Source organism: Perognathus longimembris, chromosome 20 (genome assembly GCF_023159225.1).
Source record: "Perognathus longimembris pacificus isolate PPM17 chromosome 20, ASM2315922v1, whole genome shotgun sequence".
Lineage (NCBI taxonomy): Eukaryota > Metazoa > Chordata > Mammalia > Rodentia > Heteromyidae > Perognathus > Perognathus longimembris.
The window spans coordinates 15,679,720-15,701,562 of record NC_063180.1 but is presented as its reverse complement, the minus strand read 5'-3'; the positions used below and the strand labels follow the sequence as shown (position 1 = coordinate 15,701,562).

General features: G+C 55.8%; 1 protein-coding gene across 1 annotated transcript in view; it reads left to right on the top strand.

The window, feature by feature from the left end:
* Pepd (peptidase D) overlaps window positions 1-17,224 on the top strand; it is an 86,637-nt gene extending 69,413 nt beyond the window's left edge. Inside the window, exons 12-15 of the mRNA XM_048330088.1 lie at window positions 5,716-5,864; window positions 13,767-13,951; window positions 16,357-16,548; window positions 16,720-17,224. Of these exons, the coding sequence (XP_048186045.1) occupies window positions 5,716-5,864; window positions 13,767-13,951; window positions 16,357-16,548; window positions 16,720-16,857 (664 nt within the window). The 3' untranslated portion in view covers window positions 16,858-17,224. The remainder of the gene's footprint in view (window positions 1-5,715; window positions 5,865-13,766; window positions 13,952-16,356; window positions 16,549-16,719) is intronic.
* Window positions 17,225-21,843: the final 4,619 nt, after the last annotated feature.

The following is a 21,843-nucleotide window of genomic DNA, read 5'->3' as shown; positions in this document are numbered from 1 at the left end:
TGGAGGCTCCCCTTTGCCGGATAGGAATTGGGAATCAGGGTACCCAGGACGGGACACTGTGTGCCCCCTGAGCCCTGGGCAGGCTCCCCTTTGTGGGACAGGAATTGGGGGAGGGGTTAGGGGAGGACCAAGATGTGACCTCAGCGAGCTCTGACTGGGGGCACCCCTCTTCACCAGCTTGCTTCCTGTCTCTTCCACCACAGATCAGCTGTCATAGCTGGGGATCGTGACACACATCCTCACCTCTGAAACTTCTAGAACACAGGTCCAAGGAGGCCCCAGGCCTGGGTTGCCCAAGCTGTAGGCTAAGGTAACTAGTGTGGTCATGAGCTGACTATTTCAGCGCTGGCCAGGAGAGGGCAGTGTTGTCTCAAGACGTGGCCTGGCCTCCCGGTAGTGGTGGGTGTGGGGCGCCCTGCCCCCACCCTGGGAGGACTGGCCAGCCACCTGGGAGTCCTCTCCTCTCCCTTCCTGCCGTGTGGCTCCAGCTGCTCAGCTCCAGCCGTGTCTGCCTGACCTGCGGGGATGGAGCTCCTGTGTGCTTCCTTTTCTTTCTTTCTTTCTTTTTTTTTTTGGTGCCAGTACTGGGGCTTTAACTTAAGACCTGGCCCTTACTTTTTCCACTCAAGGCATGTGCCTCTACCTTGTAAGCGACAGCTCCATTTCTGACTTTTTAACTGCTTATTTAGAGATAAGTCTCACATTCACTGCCCTCCCTCCCCCCACCCCACCCCTGTCCCAGCTGGCTTCAAACTTGGATCCTCAGATCTCAGCCTCCTGAGTGGATAGGGTTCACATGAGCCGGGGGCACCTGGTGAATTTTGTCGTCCTCAGGACTTGCCAGCCTTTGGGGCAGGGCACAGGCCCTGGTTAGCTCTGCCCAGACATGCTGTCTGTGGCCTTTAGCATCTCATTTCACTCACCTCCCTTGCCCTTCCTAAGCTTGTCCACAGGCCCTGGCCACCCTGGGCTCCCTCGCTTCCCCACGGGTTTTTTCTTCCTGTGCACTGGGCCACACCCGCTCAGTGGCCATCTCGAGTCACAGTTTTGAGAAGTGCTTGTCTAGACAGCCTGGGTACTCCCGGACATCACAAGACCCTGGTCACCAGAGAAGTGAACTGGGGCATGTGACTCCCCCCGCCACCCACCCACCCAGGGCAACCACAGCCCTGGTGCCCAGCCTGGGCCACAGCGCCTTAGAGGTGACAGGCTCCCGGGAGCAGCAGCATCTGGGGGCCACCTCTCTGGCCAGGGTTGCAATGCCTGGGGTATTCTTCCTGGCACCTGGCCCCCAGCTCAGTGGCATTCCATGACATTGGTAAAGCTGATTCTCTCTAGAAATCGGAGGCCCTAGCACGTGACTGTCCTTATCAGCTGGACAGGAAGCTACTGGGGGGGTGGGGGGAGAGGGGGGAATGGACTATTCCTGTCTCCCCGGGCCTCACAGGATCTAGGCAGGTCCTGGGGAGGGGTTCACCTGATTAGGGTCAGTCCACTGCGGTCAACAAATACAGATTACGCTGGTGTGCTCCTTTCTATCTCCTGCTGAGATCTGGGAGAAGTCAGAAAACCCAGGCCTGGCCTGGAACACCAGTGAATGTCTGCACTAAACAGTTTTGCATTGCTTCTGTTATTCCAGACACACGCGTGTGTGAGATGTCAGTGTTGGGTGAGAAGCGGCTGAGAGTCAACGGCACTCACTCAGTTGGTTAAAACAAAGCTACAAGCCAGAGGACAAAGCAGCCCTTGTATTGGGGGGGGGGGGGGGGGAGGAATGGCAGCATTTCCCTGGGAGGCCTTCTGCCTGTGGGCTGGCCAGTCCCTGCAGGGGGTGATCAGTGCTGAGGGGTGGAGAGGGGGAGACCCAGGGAGGGTCTGGGTGGGCCAATCGTGGCAGGTAGCCCAGTCCTAAAGCTTCCCGGAAGAGCCTGTCATCCCAGCCAGAAATACAGTTTGTAGGAACACATGTGGGGGGCGGGAGGACCAAGACTCCGGCATCTTGCTGGGCGACGTGTGAGCCTCCTCCCCAGATGTCTCAAATTATGACACACATCCTCTCAGCCAGCGATGGGTAGTGTCCCTGTTGGGTGTCCCAGGCAGCCAGAAAAGAAGGGATCTGCATTTTTCACTGAGCCAAGCATGATGGAATTCTCCATTGTCACTCTGCTTCCCCAGGATGGTTGGAGCCAGTAGACAGGAGTGCAGGGAGATGATTTATAAACACCATGGCTTTTGTCCCTAGATTCCAAGTGGCCTGAATCAGAATCACTTATGTGTGAAGAAACTCTGAGGGAGATTTCAAACAAGACAGAAAAAGATAGGGAACTGAGAACCCAAAAATAGACTCACGCCCTTGCCCGAGTGTCACCGAGCCAGGATGAAGCTAGCTGAGCGGGGTGCATGCTTCCTTCTCCAGAACATGGATGATTTTTTACAAACAACAAAATGCAACTGAAGCTGGGTGCGAGTGGCTCTCTCCTGTGATCCTGACTATTCTGGAGGCTGAGATCTGGGGATCAGTTTGAAGCCAGCCAGGGAAGCAAAGTCCTTAAGACCTTTATCTCCAATTAATTAGCCAAAAGCTGAAAGTGGAGCTCAAGCAACAGCGCTAGCCATGAGCACAAAAGCTCAGGGACAGCATCCAGGCCCTGAGTTCAAGCCTTAGGACAGAGAGAGAGAGAGAGAGAGAGAGAGAGAGATGAAATCTTGGAGGTGAGGCTTAGAAAACCCAAGCAAGCACTACCCACCCCACATTTTCTTTCTGATAAAGGCTTGAAGAACTTGGGTCAGTCTGATCTGTATTGACGTGTGTCTTACTTTGTGCTCTTCTAGATGATTCCAATATTTGGTGTGCTCTGTGGGCTTCCTGATTTTTAAAAAAAAGTTCAATTTCTGTTCTTTTAGACTAGTATAGTGCAATAAAACTTTGTGCTCCCAAAGAGTTGTTACAGGAATCTGTATCTCTCTCTCCTCTCTCTCTCTCTCTCTCTCTCTCTCTCTGTCCTGGCTCTGTCCTGTCTGCCATTCTTGGATGTTCTAAACCATCAAACCACAGAGAATTTTCCTTTGTTGACTCTAGGGAGCCCAAATGAGAATGTTGTGCTTTCCCAGGCAAAACTAGGCCAGGACCTCTTAGTGCCGCGCTGCCTCGCTGCTGCCTAGCCCTGAGCGCACAGACCAGCAGCAAAGGACAATGCCCCCATTTGAAAGATGGCAAAGCTGAGCCCCATGAGCACAGAAGGCCAAGGACCGGAATCCAGGATGAGAGCTCACTGTTGGGCCCTGAGTGGCTTCCCTTTCCTGCAGCTGTAGGCATTGCCAGATCTCCGCTCAGAGCCTCGATTTCCCTTCATCTCCATGCTTAGCTATGCCCCACCCTCTGGACAGCTTTGGGGGGCTCATGCCCCAGGCAGGTCACCGGCCCTGTGCTTGGAGTCGGTCTCCTTTATAACTGAGCTGTGGTTGAGTCGAGTCACCCTCCACTGAGGCACAGGTTCCCTGGATCTGCTTCAAATCCGGTCTCCCCTGCTCCCTCGAAGACTTTGACCCAACCCCAGCCTCACTGTCCCACTAGTGGGGGCCCTGCCCCGACCCGGGAGTCACCTGAGGCGTTATCTGTGCACTGTTGACACTGCCAGTGGTATTTTGCAATCAGAAAAGACAGGAGATTAAAAGTGCCCCACGGAGGACTTTGGAGTTCAGCAAAGTGGGGAGCCTCTCCACCCGCGCTCCACCTTTCCAACCTGCTGCTCTGGGGCTGCTGCTAGCTGGCCACGTGGCCCAGCACCCCATTCCACACGCCGCCCCCCCCCATCCCACCCCTTGCCCCAGAGGCCAGCACACAGGCAGCTTCTGGAATGCCTGTGGTTTCCCCTGCAGTTGGATTTGGGTGAGAGGCCCTTGTAAAAGAAGCCACAGCGGTGCCCAGGGGTTCAGCTTGGCCAGGATATGTGGCTGCACAGGGACCCCAGGGGAACCCCAAGCCAGAGCCGGACTCCAAGCAGAGCAGGGGCTCAGCCAGTACGAGATGGCAGGTCCCACCTCGTGTCTGCCTGAGCATGTCAGTGGGGAGAGGCAGGACCATGGTGCCCGGCCAGCTCTGTCCCATCCGTGTCATGATGACCATGTCCCATCCAAGGGCTGGGTGGGCTGCGTAGGGCCCTCTCCCCCGTGCTTGCTGAGATGGGTCAGGGCTGCACCCAGGTTCCACCCTGGCCTCTTTGGGGACCCCATACAGCCCTAGGTCCCATCTCGCTCTGCCACAGGGTGAGCAGGGCAAGATTCTCCATCTGAAGCTAGGCACAGGGAATTGTTAGCTACTCCAGAGGCTGAGATCTGAGAATCAAGGTTCAAAGCCAGCCCGGGCCAAAAAGGCAGTAAGAATCTTATCTCCAGTAAAGCAGGAAAAAAAAAAATCCCCCAAACCCAGAGGTAGAGTTGTGGTTCAAGTGGTAGAGCAACAGCATTGAGCAAAAGGGAAAAAAAAAAAAAAAGCTAATAGATAGCTCCCCAGTCCTGAGTTTAAACCCTAGCACTGGCATAAAAGGGGGCTCTTTTATTTGAAATTTTTATATTTTTACTGTATTCTAATCACCTTTAGAATAACAATAAAAGATAAAAAGAAAATTGGGGGAAAAATAAAGGTGATGTACAGTTACATAGGTCAGAAAGTGAGTACATTTTTTGGACGGTCACCCTTTCCCTTGCTATCTCCCAGTTTTTCCCTCTCATCGCTACCCACATAAGTAAATAAATACAGGGATCCTTATCTGCCCTTGACCAGAGGCCCCGCCAGCCTCGGCTGTCCCTGGGGAGTCCAGTGTGTGACGCCGAGGTCCTGGCTGACTTCCCACTGCCCTGCCTCTGCTGGCTCCTGGGCCTCTCCCGTCCTCCCTCCCGCCACGTGTGCTCCCTGCTCCCGTGCTCCCTCCCACTATGCATGCTCCTGTGCTCCCTCCCACCACAGGTGCTCCCCGTGCTCCCTGCCTGAGCTGCCAGGTGCGTGGGGCGAAGGGTCAGATGGCAGAACTGTCCAGCCAGGCCCTGGCAAAGCCGTTACTGGGTCTGAGGCAGCCCTTCCTCAGGCTGCTCACCTTAGGGAGAGGTGCCAGGCCACCCCAAGGGACCCTAAGCTAATCAGCAGCAGAGGTGCCAGCCAGATGCTCTAGGTGTGTGGGCAGTGGGTATTGCTGCTCAGTCCATGGGCCTGGACTGGGCACTGGGCCCTCTCCCCAGGCTCCTGGCAGCTCCTCCCTCCTCCCCTCTTGTCTGTGAGCACCGCCTCTGCCTGGCCAGGTGCACGGCACACCTGGAGGGTGCGTCAGGTCTGGCCATCGCCATCGTCATGTACAGGCAGGGCCCGTCGGCCCTCCCTAATTCTCCGAATGAGGCCTTGCAGAAGGGCTACTGAGGCCAGGCCCGGCCAGGCCAGGCCGGGGAAGGCAGCCCCAGCCCCCTTGATCTACCCCTGGACTGGCAGGAGCCTGTGCCACCTTCACTCCTGAGGTTGGATGGGGGTCCCTCAGGATGCCCCCACCGGGCCCCCTGGGGTTGAACTGCCTTCGCTCTTCACATCTCCAGGCGGGGTGGCCTCCGCTCCCTGCCCTGTCATAGGCCAGGAAGGCTGCCCCTGTGTGTGAGGCGGGCAGGAAGTGGGAGGGTGGGCCCTACCTGAGTGCCCCTCCCCGCCCCCACTCCCTGCTCTCTTTCCCACAGCTTGTTTGACATGGGCGGAGAGTATTACTGCTTCGCTTCGGACATCACCTGTTCCTTCCCAGCCAATGGCAAGTTCACTGAAGACCAGAAGGCCATCTACAATGCGGTGCTACGGAGCTGCCGGGCTGTCATGAGTACCATGAAGCCAGGTGAGGGGTGGGTGAGTGGGCCAGCTGGGTCCTACCCGGCTAGAGGAAGCATGAAGGCACCGTGGCTGCTCCAAGTGGTCCTGCCTTCTCTGGTGCCCATATCTTCCCCCATCATGGACCCAGTGAGAGCCCTGATGGCTTCAGATCCTCTAGGTCACCCCTAGAACTGCAGGGCTGGCTCCCACTTAAGTGAGGTGCCTGAACTAGGCACCAGTGGCTCACGCCTGTCATATGTGCACGTGTGCGCGCATACACACACACACACACACACACACAGTGCCTGGGACCTTCCTGCTTAACCCCATGTCATATCTGGCCATTTCTGTCTGAGCACACCCCTCCACCCACACTGATCACCAGGACATTGGCGTGTCCCCAGCCCTGTCCCAAAGCACAGTCCACCTCGGGGAAGGCCTAGCCAGCTTGGGATGCTGGCAGCTGGCCAGACTCCAGGCAGGACATTTGTGCCCTGGGTGTCTCTTTTCCTTGTCGGTATGCAGCCTGGGGGAGCTGAGCAGAGGGACACTGGCACTTTAGTCCTCTGTCGTGGTCATTGGTCCAGCCTCCCTGGTGGTGTCAAGTCTCGGCCGAGGCCAAACTCTCTCCCAGCAGGCAGCCAGGAGTCTGGTTGTTGCTTGACCCTCTGGCCTTTAGTGTATGCCCTCCCCCCAGCCTGCAGACGCACGCATGCATGCACACACACACACAACTGTCCCACCAAGGCATGACCCTTGGATGCTGTCACTGATCCATAGAGGTAGGAAAGGATGGCCAGGCAGGGCCAGAGCAGAGGCAGTCTGAGATTTAGGGTTCACCCGAGCTAGGGGAGGAAGCGCCTTTCTTCCTGGGATCATCTGGCTAGGGTCAAGCAGGTCCGCACCACACTCTTCTGCCCAGAACCTATCAAAAGTTTGAGAGCCGGGAGCAGCTGGTGAGGACTCCGGTCACACCTCCCCCAGCCCTTACTTCCTGTCTTCCCTGGACCAAAGGCAGGCTGGGGGAGGCCATATAGGGGTCTCTGCTTCTGAAGAGAGGGCACCACGGGGCCCCAAAGTGGAGGGGCCCTCAGTCCAGACAGCCCTGGGCCTGGCTCGGCTCAGCTGCCAGCCAGCATGCCTCTCTCGGGCCCTTCACTCTCCTCGTGTCCCCAACTGGCCCAAAGCCCAGGGCCATGCCAGGAGGGCTCCGCGAGCCCTGTCCCTGTTATCTGCCCTTTGCTTAAAGGCCAGCACAGCACTGGCTGTGGCCAAGTGTCACTTCATGTCCTGGGGTCCCCTTGGGGCCCTGGCCTGAAGGCTGGACATGGGGTTCTTAAGTGGGGAGGCTGTGGTGGCTCTGTGGAACCTTGATTTTAAAAAAGAAGATCGTGAGCCCCAGGGCTGTAAAGCCCCAGGATGTGGCCTCTGGCCTCCAGAACTTGCTGGCTCAGCACTTGACCGCGCAGCCGCAGGCGCAGGAGGTGGCACAGCGCGGGCAGGCTTTCATGTGTGGCCCTGGCTTCATCCCCAGGTCCCCCCCACAGCAGCTACAAGCTGGCGCTGGGGGTGGGGGGGTGGGGCGGGCATAGCATACAGCCCCAGGATCAGAGCTTGCCGGACAGGCAAGCTCAAGAACAGGAACTCAGACCTGCCCCGAAGGGAAGATAAAAGAGGAAGTCCTGAGATGAAGCCCTCCTGAGGGGATCCGGCCCTTGTCCTGCCCCTGGGCAGTGGCTGCAGAGCAGCATCCTGGGTGGGTCGCTCTCTTCAAAGTGGCAGTGCAGGGCTGGGAATGTGGTAGAGTGCTTGCCTAGCATGCACAAAGCCCTGGGTTCGATTCCTCAACACCACATACCCAGAAAAAGCCAGAAGTGGCGCCGTGGCTCAAGTGGTAGAGTGCTAGCCTTGAGCACAGAGAGGCTCAGGGACAGTGCTCAGGCCCTGAGTTCAAGCCCTAGGACTGGCAAAAAAAAAATAGTGGCAGTGCAGCTGGGTGTGGTGATGCACGCCTATAATCTTAGCTTCTCAGGAGGCTTAACCCTGAGAATTGTGGTTGGCAGAAGAGTCTGTGAGCAGGAAAAACAGCTGGGAGTGAGAGCTATGGCTCAAGTGGTAAAGCACCAAACTTGAGGGTAAAATCTAAGGGATGGCACCCAAGCCCTGAGTTCAAGCCCCAGGACTGGCACAAGATGGGGGGGGGGGCGGGAGCAAGCAAGCAAAGCAGTAGCATAGTGTTTACAGGAGCCATCCCCCGGACATGCAGCTGGGACAACAGCCCTCACAGGTGGGCACAGCCCCGGTCAGCCGCCCCGTGCACAAGAGAGCAGAGCCAGAACCTGCAAGTGCTGCTCTGAAGAACGTGCCAGAGGACGACAGAGCAGGACCATGTACACTGCATCAGGGACCTTTGCATTTGTTCTTAACTTTATTTTGTGCCTGTCCTGGGGCTTGAACTCAGGGCCTGAATGCTGTTCCTGAGCTTATCTGCTCAAGGCTATAGCACTCTTATCACTTGAGCTATGGCTCCACTTCTAACTTTTTGGTGGTTCTCATAGGCTTTCCTGCCCGGGCTGGCTTTGAGCCATGATCCTCAAAGTAGCTATGCTAACAGGTGAGAGCCACCAGGGCACAGCTCACAGGTGCATTCTGGAGGGAAGTTCAGCAGCCAGCTTTGGGAAGATGGCATCTCCTGGTCCTCTGCTTGTTGCAGAGTGCCAGGCTTTAGTGACTGGCCCTGCACTGGGACCGGGGCAAGAGCTCCATGGTGCCTCTGTGTAGTTAGTGTCCTGGCTGGCACAAAGGCCCTGCCCAGCAACCCCCAGTTCTAACATAGCCAGAAAGCAGCTGGGCCCATAGGCCAGTCCCATGGTCCCCTCTGCATGGACGAAGACTGAGAGTGGCGTGCTGGCACCCACCAGGTCCCCCGACTCTGGGGACAGCATTAGTCCTAACTAGTGACAGCCAAGCTCAAATGAGCCAATCCTTGCAGGCCATCCAGGGTGCCGTCTGCATCCCTCTCTCCCTGCTTGCGGGCTTCTCTGCTTAGAGCAGACCCCCGCCCAGGGGAGCCTGTTGCTGGAGCCTTGATGCTTCTTCTAAGGAGTGGCAGGGGGGAGGGGAAAAGAGCCCCCTTCTGTACCCCACACTGGCCAACCTGTGCTGCCAAAGCATGGCCTATGGACGGTCCCCAAGAGCACAGCCAGACTCCCATCTGATCACAGGGTTGGGGGGCTGGAGGCCTACACCCACAGCTGTTGTCCAGCTGTAGGGGTCCTTTTGTGACCCCTTAGCACAGAGGTGGCTATGGCCAGCAACCCCTTACCCATCATCTTGGACACTACCCCCTCCCGTTTGTGGGCCCAGCAACGAGGCCAAGATAAATACCCCACTAAGACTGCCAGGCTGCTCCCTGTGACCCTCCAGGGAAATGTAAATAAAAGCAAGCAGGAAGTCATAGCAGCACCCAGGGGAGAGGCAGAAATGAAAATGATCATCACAAGGGGGGGGGGGAATAGAGGAATGCAGACTTGGGGGCCAGGGGTGGGGGGGCGGGGTCTGTCCTTCCTGTTGTGCTGAGCCTGGCCACATGGGGCACTGGTGAGCAGGGAGGCAGGCCAGCCGAGGCCACAACTCCCCCCCCCCCCCCCCCGCCCACCACCCCAGGTCATGCTGCTTTAGTGTCAGGGGGACCATGCCACCCCATGAAGCCTGAAGCCAGTCCAGCAGAGTGGTACAAGCCCATGTCTGAGCCAGCCGTGGCTGTGCCACCGCCATCCCTAAAAGCCCTGCCACTGTCCTGCCCGCACTGAGGTCCCCACATGCCACCTGCAAACACTCAAGCCTCGCAGCCTCCCCTCGGCCCTCGGTCCTCCCTGCTTCCCTGCCGCTACACAGGTCACCATGCCATGTAGGTTTTGGGTTGTTTTTTTTTCCTTTTTTGTGTGGGTCCTGGGGCTTGAACTCGGGGCCTAAGCACTGTCCCTGAGGTTTTTGTTAAGGCACAGCTCCACTTTTGGCTTTTGGTGGTTAAATGGAGGTAAGAGTTCACAGACTTTCCTGCCCAGGCTGGATTCGAGCCTCCATCCTCAGATCTCAGCCTCCTGAATAGCTAAAATGGCAGGGGGGAGCCACCAGTGCCCTGCTACCCAAGTAGTTTTGTGTACCATTCAGCACCTCTAGGTGTCCATGTGAAGTCAGAGGAAGGGACCCCAGTATTGGCGTGTTGGGGGGTTGGGGCAGCAACGCATGTCGTCTGTGGACTGGGCGGGTGGTGACCCAGGCAGGAGAGCCTGCTGCATTTCCCGCTGTCTGTCCCTGCTAAGCATCGGCGAGGAACATGGCAAGCTGGGTGGCACTCCACGCAGAGAAAGGAGCTGGTGCCCGCTGTGGCAGAGCCAGCACAGAGAGGACCCCGCATGGAGGCAAAGGACCCCAGCCTCCCTGCCCCACATGCTGCTCAGGGCTCCCTGCCAGGGGTGTGGGGAGAGGTTTGCCATGAGCTGTCCACAGTGCGATGGCCACTACTTCCTGCTCTCCTGCACAGGGGACTGGAGGTCCTCAAGGCCCTGGCAGCAGACAGGGCAGGGTGGCTGAGCTGCAGGCCCCGGGCTCCACCCCAGCTGGGCCTGCCAAGAACTTTCCTGCAGCCCCTGGGACCCAGGCCCTGGTCCACCCCTCCTGAACCCCCTCCCAAGCCTGGCTCGCAGTCTTCCCTCCCCAGCGTGCACAGATGAAGTGAGTTCTTTGTCTGGAAGTGGCTGCGGGGGCCTCTCCTGCCTTCCCAGCTTGGCTGTGGCCTGGGAGCCCCCTGGGGCTGTCACGCTCTGGGCAGGAGGCCTCAGGGCTGTGATGGACTAGGCGGAGGCTGGAGCTGGCCAGCCCCTCGCCCACAGCAGAAGCACTGCCGGGGGCACTCATGGGCACCCGACAGCCGCGGGGGCTCATGTGGCTCCATGCCTGCAGGTGAATCGCGGTGCCCAACCCCCCCATCCAGAGCAAGACCTCACTCCCCATGAGGGGAAGAGGAGGGGGCTGGAGATGGAGGCTACCGAGGACCCGAGACATTGCCCTCGGCCATCTGTGCCATATTCCCAAGTGGGCCCGGGCTTGAGAGAAGTACCCAGGAAGCTGGTCGGGTTGCCGGAGGGGCAGAGTGGCCAAGGCCCAGGTTCTTTCCTTTTTTTCTTTTTTTGGTGCCAGTCCTGGGGTTTGAACTCAGGGCCTGGGCGCTGTCCCTGAGCTTCTGCTGCTCAAGGCCAGCCCTCTACCACTTGAGCCACTTCCGACTTTTTCTGAGTAGCTTAGTAGAGATAAGAGTCTCACAGACTTTTCTATCCCAGTTGGCTTTGAACTGAGGTCCTTAGATCTCGGCCTCCTGGGCAGCTCAGGATGACAGGTGTGAACCACTGGTATGCGTGCGGCACACGGCCCCACGTGGCCTTCATCCCCATGGGCAGTGCAGGTCCTGCCAGGATATCAGAATCCAAGACCTCCGCTCCCGAGATGGAAGCTAGGGGGTGTGGGGAGGCTCCAGCCTGTGCCCACCAACAGCCCAAGCTCAAGGACAGTGACCTTCACACGCTCACGTGACCTGCCCAGCCGTGGGTGTTGCAACCACCACCCGAGCCAGAGGCTGAGGCCAAGTTGCTGGAGATTTAATGGCAGCCACAACCCTAACCACACACAGGCAGCAGCTCCGCTCCCAGCCAAGAGCCGCACGGGGCCTCCCCGAGGGTCCACAGAGGGGGGTTAGAGGCGCCGTGGGGGCTGCTAGGGCGGCACATCCGGGCAGGCCCTGTGACAGCCCCCTTGAGGGCCACTGCCGTGTGATTTATACCTGACTCCTCCCCTCTGCTGATGCCCAGCCAAGGTCTCAGCCCCCCACTATGAAAATGAAGTAGGCTGCATTTCCTGGGGCTCCCCTTTTAGTGATTCCAGAAGGCCCCCTGCTCAGCCTAAGTATGAAGCTGGGAGTTATTTTGGGGCGTGTGGGATCCGTAGGACCTGAGCCCCTGAACGAGAGAAGACCTGAGAGGTACTCACTTTATGAGGCTAAAATTGGGGGTGCCTGGGGGGCACTGGTTATCTTGGGGTGGGTGAGACAGGAGAAATAAGTGGGCAGGGCTGTGTAGGAGGCTGAGAGATTAGGAGAAGCAAGACAGCAGGGACAGTGCAGCCTCTCCAAGGAGAGGGCCACTTCCATGCTGAGACCAGAGAATAAGGTGTCTCGGGCCATGGCACAGGTTGACATGGAAGCTTCAAGAACATAAAGGTCACCTGGCCGGGCTCTGGTGGCTCAGGCCTGTCATCCTAGCTACTCAAAAGGCTATGAGCTAAGGATCAGGGTTCAAAGCCAGCCTGGGCAGGAAAGTCCTGAGACTTAGGATCTCCAATGAACCACCAGAAAAGCAGAAGTGGCATTATGGCTCAAGTGGTGGAATGCTGGCCTTGAGCAAAGCAGCTCAGGGACCGCGCCCAGGCCAGAGTTCAAGCCCCACAACCAAAGAAGAAAGGTGCTCTGGTCCTGGGACCGGACCCTCCGGATGAAGCCTGTACCCCCAGGCATTCCCGGGAAAGTGTAGCAAACATAACTCTGGTGGTCACAACAATTGCCCAGTACCAACTAGTACCAACAATTGGGGGTGCTGCCCTCATCCCGCTATGATGTTTGATTTTGTGTTTTGTTTTGTTTTGTTTTTTGTCATCCTGGGGCTTGAACTCAGGGCCTGAGCACTGTCCCTGGCTTCTTTTTGCTCAAGACTAGCACTCTACCACTTGAGCCACAGCGCCACTTCCGGCTTTTTCTATATATGTGGTGCTAAGGAATCGAACCCAGGGCTTCATGTATATGAGGCAAGCACTCTACCACCAGGCCATATTCCCAGTCCCCTATGATCTGTTTGACTCAGGCAGCACCAGAGGCTGGGAGGCCAGGAAACAGCAGCCACCATCAGAGAAAGCCCCACGCTGGCTCCTAGAGTACAGATCAGGCCAGCCAAGGTGTGTCCCCAGAATGGCCCAGGGGGAGCCGGCGTAGCTGGAGGCACCCCAGGCCTGTGCAGTAGGGGCTCCTAGGAAAGCTATCTGACCTAAGCCCCTGCAGGCTGGGGTGGGCACCCAGGACTGTGGGCACCCAGGGCTGCAGCTGGCTGCGTGGATAGATTGGGGTGTCTCCCTGGGCCCCAGGGTTCAGGGTCGACACCACCTGGGAACTGACTCAGTGACAGCCCTTCCCCCTCACCTGCACCTCCAGATAGCTGGGGGCCCATCTTAGAGCATGGTGCAGCCGTGGAGGTTTTGGCCTCGCACATAGGACACGGGGTCTCCAGCCTTCACTGCCGGCCTGGCTAGTGGATTGCGCCATGAGACAGCTTGACAAGGAGGTGTCGTGGGGATTGCCACTGCCTGCCACCTGCTGGTACACCGCACCCCAGCTTTGTCTGATGCTCAGAAAGGGTCCTGGGTAGCCCCCCACACCTTGTTCCTGTGCTTGAAAGGCTGTCCACAGTGACCTTTGCCCCAGAAATGTGGGGCAAAGATGAGCTTGATTCGCAGCGTGGGCCCGGCCAGCCAGGCTACTCTGGAGATAGTTCCAGACCCCTGCCTGACTGTGGGTGACACTGTGCCAGCTGGACCTTCACCCCAGAAGCCTTTGCGCTCCCCACAGGGGCTCCTCAGATGACTAAGCCATTGTGTGGTATGCAGGGGTGACCCTCCCTCAACTAGGCCCCCTTGCCCCACAAAGTGGGGGGAACACGGCTTCTGTCTCCCCACCCCTACCCCCCGCCCCACAAGCACTACGTCAAGCAGCCATGGCCTGGGCTGAACCCTTTAAACAGAATGGGCAGACAGAGGGGTCCCAGGCCCTGGGGCGCGTGATGCTCCTGTGCACCCCTGCCCACCGCAGCCTCCCTCTGAACCCCAGGTGTCTGGTGGCCTGACATGCACCGCCTCGCCGACCGCATCCACCTGGAGGAGCTGGCCCGCCTCGGCGTCCTGAGAGGCAGTGTGGACGCCATGCTCCAGGTCCACCTGGGAGCCGTGTTCATGCCCCACGGGCTCGGCCACTTCCTTGGCCTGGATGTGCACGACGTGGGCGGTTACCCCGAGGTCAGTGCGGGCACATCTGCAGAGCGGGGCTTGCGGGAGGCGCAGGGGAGTGCTTGGGACAGGCACGGGGCACAGTGCAGCGCGCCAAAGCCAGCATTAAGTGACAGAGCTGCACGGTGTCCCTCAGCGAGTCATCCACACTTGCATGGACCCTCATGGCCAGCAGCCATGCCTCCTTCCTGCCCCTGGCCATGGTGCCCTCTGCCCCAGACAGCACCTGCAGCCGGCTTACGCCCAGCTTTGCTCAGGATCCCCCAGACACAGCTCCCACCCTCCTACCCCCAGCCCTCCGGACCACCCAGAGGGGCCCTAGGACCCCCCTCCCAGGCCCTGCCGGGCAGGTAGTGGCAACCCCTCTGGGCCCTGTGGCAGAGGAGGGGGTGTGGAGCCGTCCTCACTGTTTGGCCCGGTGCCCACCGTGCAGGGGGCTGATTGTGCAATCAGCACACACCCTGGGACCCACCAGCCAGTTAGCCAAGACTAGGCTTGGCCTCCTGGCTTCGGGGTATTTTGAAAGCATGAAGAATGATTTTTTTGGGGAGGGGGAGGGCATTGCTCAAGAGAAACATTATTATTCAATTATTTTTTTCCTCAAGTGTAAACAGTTAAATTTGAAGAAACAAAATCAGTTTTAATTTCCTAATTTCTCCCCCTCACCCATCCATTGTGCCGGAGAGCCAAGAGGCCTCCAGACATTGTTAGCTGACGTTCGGGATTCATTAGTCGCCAAAGTACTTTTTTTTTTTTTCCACCAAAGAAAATTGGCAGCAAAGTGTTTTCATCTTTTCCAGTAAGCAGCTCTTTGTGCTCAGAGTCTATTCTTCTGACAGATAAACACTGGGGGAAGAAAATATGACTTTTCCTATAAAAGTCATTTGTTTTACTTCAGGCCTTCAGACACATCTGGGTCTCCTCTGCTCAGAGTCCAGTAAAAGTCATAGAGTTCTCTGCCCAGGCAGAGGCAGGCATGGGCACCCCCAGGAAGGCTGGCATTCTTGGGCCTGTACCCCACTTCCAGCCCTTCTCCGTCCTCGGCTCTACACACTGGACTGGGGTGGTGGGGACAGGAGTGGGGGGGTGTCGGCCAGTCTGACTCCCTATGCACAGGGCCATCTTGGCATGCCCCTGCTGACAGCTATGGGTGGAAAGGAGCATGAGACCCTTAGATGCAACATAAAGAAAAGGGGCAGGGATGGGTAGGCAGACCGTGTAACAGAGCCCAGGAGCTGCTTGTGGACAGGAAACAGTCCTGCCTTTGCCATAAGCACCGGCCGCCCTCCCGGCCAGGTGCCTCTGCCTGCTGCCCAGCCTCAGCCCCGCCACCCGGGGCGCTCTGAGCAGCCAAGCATCTGTCCAGTGTGACCCACTAAGGTCCCCTCACTGTCCCCAGCCTGTTCACACCAGGTCAGGGTGGCTGTCCCGCCCCGGTGGAGGCTCAGCCCAGCCTTCCCCCAGAGGCTGAGCCAGCCTGGTCTGTTACCTTACATGAACCACTAATTGAAGTCTGATGTTCTTGGCCCCCAAACAGTCAGAAGTGACAGCCCCGTCTCCCTGCAGCTGGGGTTCCTGGGGAGCTGCAAGTGAGGCAGAGCAAGCTCAGATCCTTGCGCGCTGCCCGCTCACTTCGAGGCCCTGGCTGGAGGCTGGAGGGGTGCAGGGACACAGCTCCTCCACAGGGCCAGCCCACCAGGCTGTGCCTACGCGGGTCCTCAGCCTGCTCGTGCTGCCAGGCCTCCCCTGCTGGCAGCACTGCTCCTCTTGCTGGAGACTCACGTGGAAAACGCGGGGGGGCCGGGGGTGGGGCCAGGAGTGGGGCTGGGAGCGGCACTGGCACTTCTGGGCCCAGTTTCCACTGCTGAAAGGGAAGATGCGCTTGGGAGGCCCCGCAGCCTCCTTAAGAGCTTTTTTGGCTTGTCTGCTTTGGCTGCCACTATTCCTCCGGCCTGGTGAGGGGCCTCGGCAAGGACAGCTGGGGGCCCTGCCAGCCCACGGGCCATCTGGGCAGCCTGTCCTGCACTGCACCTCGGAGGGCTCAGGAAGGCAGCCCACAAGTAACCAGAAACTCACAAGTCAGAGATGTGTGCGAGCAGATGGGCCTTAGCAGAAGGACCTGTGGACTGGGGAAGTGCTTACACCTGTATTCCCAACAACTTGGGAGTAAGAACAGGAGGATCTCAGTTCAGTACCAGCCTGGGCAAAGGTGAGACCCCCCCCATCTTGATCAATAAGCTAGATGTGCAGGTAATCCATGTACACATGAGGTACAGGTAGGAAGATGGCGGGCCAAGGCCAGTTCCAGGCAAAACATGAGGAGTGTATTTGAAAACAAGAAAAATGGGCTGGACAAGTGGCTCAAGCAACAGGACAGCAGTCCAGCAAGTGTGAAGCTGAGCTCGAATCCACAGGGCGTGGAGCGCATCGATGAGCCAGGCCTGCGGAGTCTGCGCACTGCGCGGCACCTGCAGGCGGGCATGGTGCTCACCGTGGAGCCGGGCATCTATTTCATCGACCACCTTCTAGACCAGGCCCTGGCAGACCCGGCACAAGCCTGCTTCTTCAACCAGGAGGTGCTGCAGCGCTTTCGCCGTTTTGGCGGGGTGAGTACCTGTGAGCCCTGCATTCTTGCACCCACAACATGCCAAGCAGAGGAGCGACACTCTCCCCCTGGCATGTCCCTTCAGGTGTGCAGTAGAGCGGGACAGATCCTTCAGATTCCCTGCCCACGCAGGGAAGGGGGCATCCATTGCGCGTGTCTCACTCTGACCCAGGTCCGCATTGAGGAGGATGTTGCCGTGACGAACACGGGTGTGGAGCTGCTCACCTGCGTGCCCCGCACCGTGGAGGAAATCGAAGCGTGCATGGCAGACTCTGGCAAGGCCTCAAGGCCCTTCTCCGGCCCCAAGTAGAGGGAGACTGAGGCCAAGCCTGGCCTTGCAGTCTCCCCTGCCTTCCCTCCCTCCAGGCAGCCTGCTGGTTGGCCCTGCAAGGGGGAGACGTGGTGCTCAGAAATCACGTCTTGGCATCGTCACATGATCTGCCAAATCCTGCTGCTCCTTCTGCAGAACCCACCCTTCATCTCCGTGTGCTCTGCCTAAATGACAGCATCTTAAAATGCTGACAGAAATTAATACTGTTCTGTAGTAGCAATTAAACTTCAGCTTGCTGCCACTTGTATTTCTGTTCTCCAGGAAGATACATTTCCAGTGTTTTCTCTCCAAAATCAATGTGCAGAATGGAATTTGCAATAAAAGGTTTTTCAAACACAAAAACAGCCCTCTGTGCCTGGCTCCCTCTTCATCCTTTCTGCAGATGAGCATGTTGTGTGGACATAGGACCCTGAGATCGTTCACAGAAATGACTCTGGGGGTACAGGCTTTTGCCTTGGCTGGCAGGCTGAACAGAGAAGCCACCCCCAAGTCTGCTTGAGCTCTAGGGACTTGGCTGGGCTGCAGAGCCCCCTCTGCCAGGTTCCCCAGCAGGCACCAGAGGCACGGGAACACGCGGAAAGGGCCCCCAGACCACAACAAGGCCAGTGCATCAGACACTCCACCTAAAGCAGCCACATGGCCGGGGGCCTTGCTCACCCTTCCGTCTCGGCCTGCCCACGTGGGAGCCCACTGGGGGAGCTGCACTCACAACCTGTCCTAAGGCCTGGTCCCAGCCACAGGTGTCTATTTGCCCCCGCAGAACTGCCCATCCCCAGAGCTGGCTTCGAGAATTCTGAGCCATGGGGAAGGATGAGCAGGAGGAAAGGATACCAGGGATGGAGCCATGATAGGGCAAAAAACAGCCCAAGCTAGGGTCTTTCTGAGGAGTTACTACCCCAAGTTTCTGAGGAGGCTGCCTCTAAAGGTCTCCAACCTCAGCCAAAGTTTAAACAGCTTCAAAAATGCCTTGGAGACCTTCCAGAAGCTCCACGGTGCCCAAGCCCTCTCTGGCAGGACCAGCATTCATTCATTGACTTAACATCTGCTTAGTGCCAGTACGACACAGTCACCATCTCTTCATCACGCCCACCCCGCCTAACGGGCTTCCCTGGAACACTGCACAGAGGTACAATGAAAAGTGCCTGGAAGGGCAGGAGCAGGACTGGCCTGGCCCAGACAGCTAGGAGGCAGGGGACTGACACACAAAGGGTTTGAAGTGAGGAGCTAAACATGGCACATTTGAAACCAAAGACCAAAGAAATGGCAGGAGGAATGGGGATAGTGGGCAAGATTGGGTCTTGCGTGTTCAAGAGACCATCCTCTGTCTGGGAAGACCCATGAGGAAGCTGGTCAGAGTCCAGGCAGGAGAGGATGGCTCTGCACACTTTCTCCTGCGTCACAGACGCAGTTAGGAAGGACTTGAGTTTGGACTGCACTGGAAGAGGGCTTGAGGTCTGTGTCCTTCAAGTGTCTGTCAAATGCATGTGAACTCTTGGGCAGTGAAAGGTTCAACTAAACGTGTTTTTATTAAAAGATCTGAGACCTTCATAAAGAACCTATAAAATTCTTGATGGGAGAGGTGGCTCTCTCCCGTAGTCTCAGCTACTCAGGAGACAGAGATTGGAAGTAGAGAGATGAGGATTTGAGGCTAGCCTGGGCAACAAAAATGAAACCCAAGACGCCATTTTGACCAGTAAGGCTGGAACAGTGTGGCAGGTGCTTATCATCCTAGCCATGTAGGAGGCCACAGGTAATCCTGACACTGAAGCTGGCCAGGCAAAACCCTCACAAGACTCTACCTGAAAAATGAAAAGCAAAAAGGACTGTAAGGTGCGGCTCCTATCTAGCAAGTTCAAATTCCAGTACAACAACAATAAAAATTCTAAGTTATTGGACTCTTAATTCATACAAATGAAATGGGATATACAAAGGGGAAAATAATTGTTCTACAGACACAAAGCATCATAGAAGGAAAGTATGGAAATGGCCTTTTCCTCTGAAACACACTTCTCAGACTCATATGAGTAAACTCATCTCTAGTCTGACATCTGGCATTGAGATGGTGAAGACTATGAAATAGTATTGACAGGGAAAAGCTTTTTGTCTACTTCAAACTTAAGACTGTCTCCATCAAAACTGTCTCCACAGCCAGGGCCTTGCGCCTGTCATCCTAGCTACTCAGGAGGGTGAGATCTGAGGCCTGGGCAGGAAAGTCCATGAGACTATCATCTCCAACAAACCACCTAAAACCAGAAGTGGAGCTGTGGCTCAAAGTGGTAGAGCACTAGCCTTGAGCAAAAAGTTCAGGGACAGTGCCCAAGCCCCGAGTTCAAGCCCCATGACCAACCCCCTCCCCCCCCCAAAAAAGTCCCACTGTCGAGACCTGCACTGAGATGTAGGTAATTAGGCAGAACCCATGGGTCCTTTGTGACAGAATATGTTCTACTAAGACTATAACTAGGGGCTGGGGATATAGCCTAGTGGCAAGAGTGCCTGCCTCGGATACACGAGGCCCTAGGTTCGATTCCCCAGCACCACATATACAGAAAACGGCCAGAAGCGGTGCTGTGGCTCAAGTGGCAGAGTGCTAGCCTTGAGCGGGAAGAAGCCAGGGACAGTGCTCAGGCCCTGAGTCCAAGGCCCAGGACTGGCCAAAAAAAAAAAAAGACTATAACTAAAGATGTGCTCTGTCTACAGAAAACCGTATCTCACCCACTGAAGGGCAAGGCGGGTTTGGAGGAGGCTGTGCACCCCACCACCCTGGCTGGGAAGGGCTGGGACAAGGCCAGCCAGGCACCACAGGCTCCTCCCAGCTCGTTGTATGTGAACTGCATTTTTGTGTCTAATATAAAAGAAACCCACAGTGAAACAGTCATTGTTCAAAGGTTTTTTTTTATTTTTAAATTTGTTGAAAGAAATAAAATTATATTTAAAAAAATAGAGTAATCTCACAAACTGAAAACCAGGAACAAAAAGAACAAGTTAGTACTTTTTTCCTGAGAGGCAGATCTGTCTGATGGAATTAACTATCTTGCGAACTTGTTCTTCGCTAGTTTGTCAACAAGAACAGAACCATTTCTCCTATTTCTAAGGCATCAGAAAGCACTGGGAGTGCTAAAATGGGTTGTTCGGGTACACGAACTCCCTTAGTGTCCAATTGTATATGTTGGCTTTACAGAAGCTTTAGAATCACACACTCCTGACCTGAATTTCTAACATCTGGTCATATTTTAGGAAAATCTTGCTACTACTTAGTAAAAATGTCCCAAATATCTGTAGCTGGTACCCCAGTAGCCTGGCCAGGGAGAGTAGCTCTGACCCTGCACAGGAAGCCCTGCCAGTGAGCACCTCTCCCAGCTTCACACAGAGTGCTAAGCTTCCACACTCCAGCTTCCCCCTAAACTGCTGAGCTGGCTACACAACAGAGAGAATGCTAATAGTTCAAAGGTTACAAAACTCACCCCCCTCCCCACTCCTGCTTCCCCTCAACATTACCCTGACACATCTACCACTAACCACTTTCCCCTAAGATGATTCCCGGCCTAGGCACTGTTATTGGCCTGTGCTAGCAGGAGGTCAACAAGAAAGCTCGCTCTTTCTACAAGCTCTGGTCTTCTCTCCTGAGCACTCCCTCCTGATAATGAGCCCCCCACCCACCACACACTTTCTCCAATATACTTCATTCCCATGCCTGCTTAATCCCATGAGGGCATCGTTTCAGAAAGATATTCAGGGTGTCTATTAACACCTATTAGAGGTGTTTAAAGATTCAAGGGGCCTAACTGCATGTCCAATTAAGCTAATGACATAACATCCCTCAGCAGTTAAAAGATTCAGGAGGATTCTGTGGGTTCATCCTGGCTAAGTTATTTAAAACATCTATCAACCTTTATGAGAAGATCAATATTCCAGCTGAAGTAAACAAACTGGTGTTGGGTCCTAATTTTTTTTTTAAAAAGTTTTTTAAAAAAGCCAGAGCTTGTTGGCTGGTGGGGAGTTCCAAGCCTTCCTGGGAAGTGTCTCAAGGAACAGCACTGGGCTCCTGACTGCAGTGTTGGCTGTGGGGAGCTGTAAGACCTGGCAGGAGAGTGGCAGTCAGCACTCCCGTGTCAACCCAGTGGGGGAGTCCACTTCCTGGCTGCCTCCATCACCTCTAGTCCTAGGTGGGGGCTAGAAGTGGCGAGGCTCAAGTGAAGTGTTGGCAACTGGGACTCCAGTCACACAGGCCTCGAGTCTCCTCACCAAATACACAGAAGCCAATGGGAGCTAGGATTTTGCTTTAAAAAAAAAAAGGAAAAAGTTGAGGACAATTATAAACTATCAACACTGAAATAAGGCAGACTCTAGAGATGTCCTTACATTAATGACTGACATCTTTAAATCAACAAAAATATCAATATCCTGAGTGTTATCACTATTTTCTTTCGAAAATAATTTATGGAACATAAAAGCACCCAAGTGGATAAACAAGAGGCAGGCTATGTTCAGTCTAGAAGAAAAGCCAACTAGAAAACAAAACTGTCACAAGGAAACAATATAAAAAGACATCTTTAAGGGAAATAAATTAAAGGTTAAAACCTTGGACTTTCAAGTTTCCTTAAGAGTATTCTTTTGGGATGGCACAAGGTTGATCCATTTCTCAAATCATTTGGTTACAACCAAATGTCCCTTCACCAGATGGTTTTTGCCTTTAAAAAATATCTTGACTGTTTATTCACCAGAAAAATTTTTACATAACAAAAATTGCGGCCCAGGTGCCCGTGGCTCACGCCTATAATCCTAGCTACTCAGGAGGCTAAGATTTGAAGATCAAGGTTCAAAGCCAACCTGGGCAGGAAAGTCCATGAAACTGTTACTTCCAATGAGCCACCAGAAAACTGGAAGTGGTGCTATGGCTCAAGTGGTAGAGCCTCAGCCTTAAGCCAAGCAGCTCAGGGACAGTACCTGGGCCCTGAGTTCAAGACC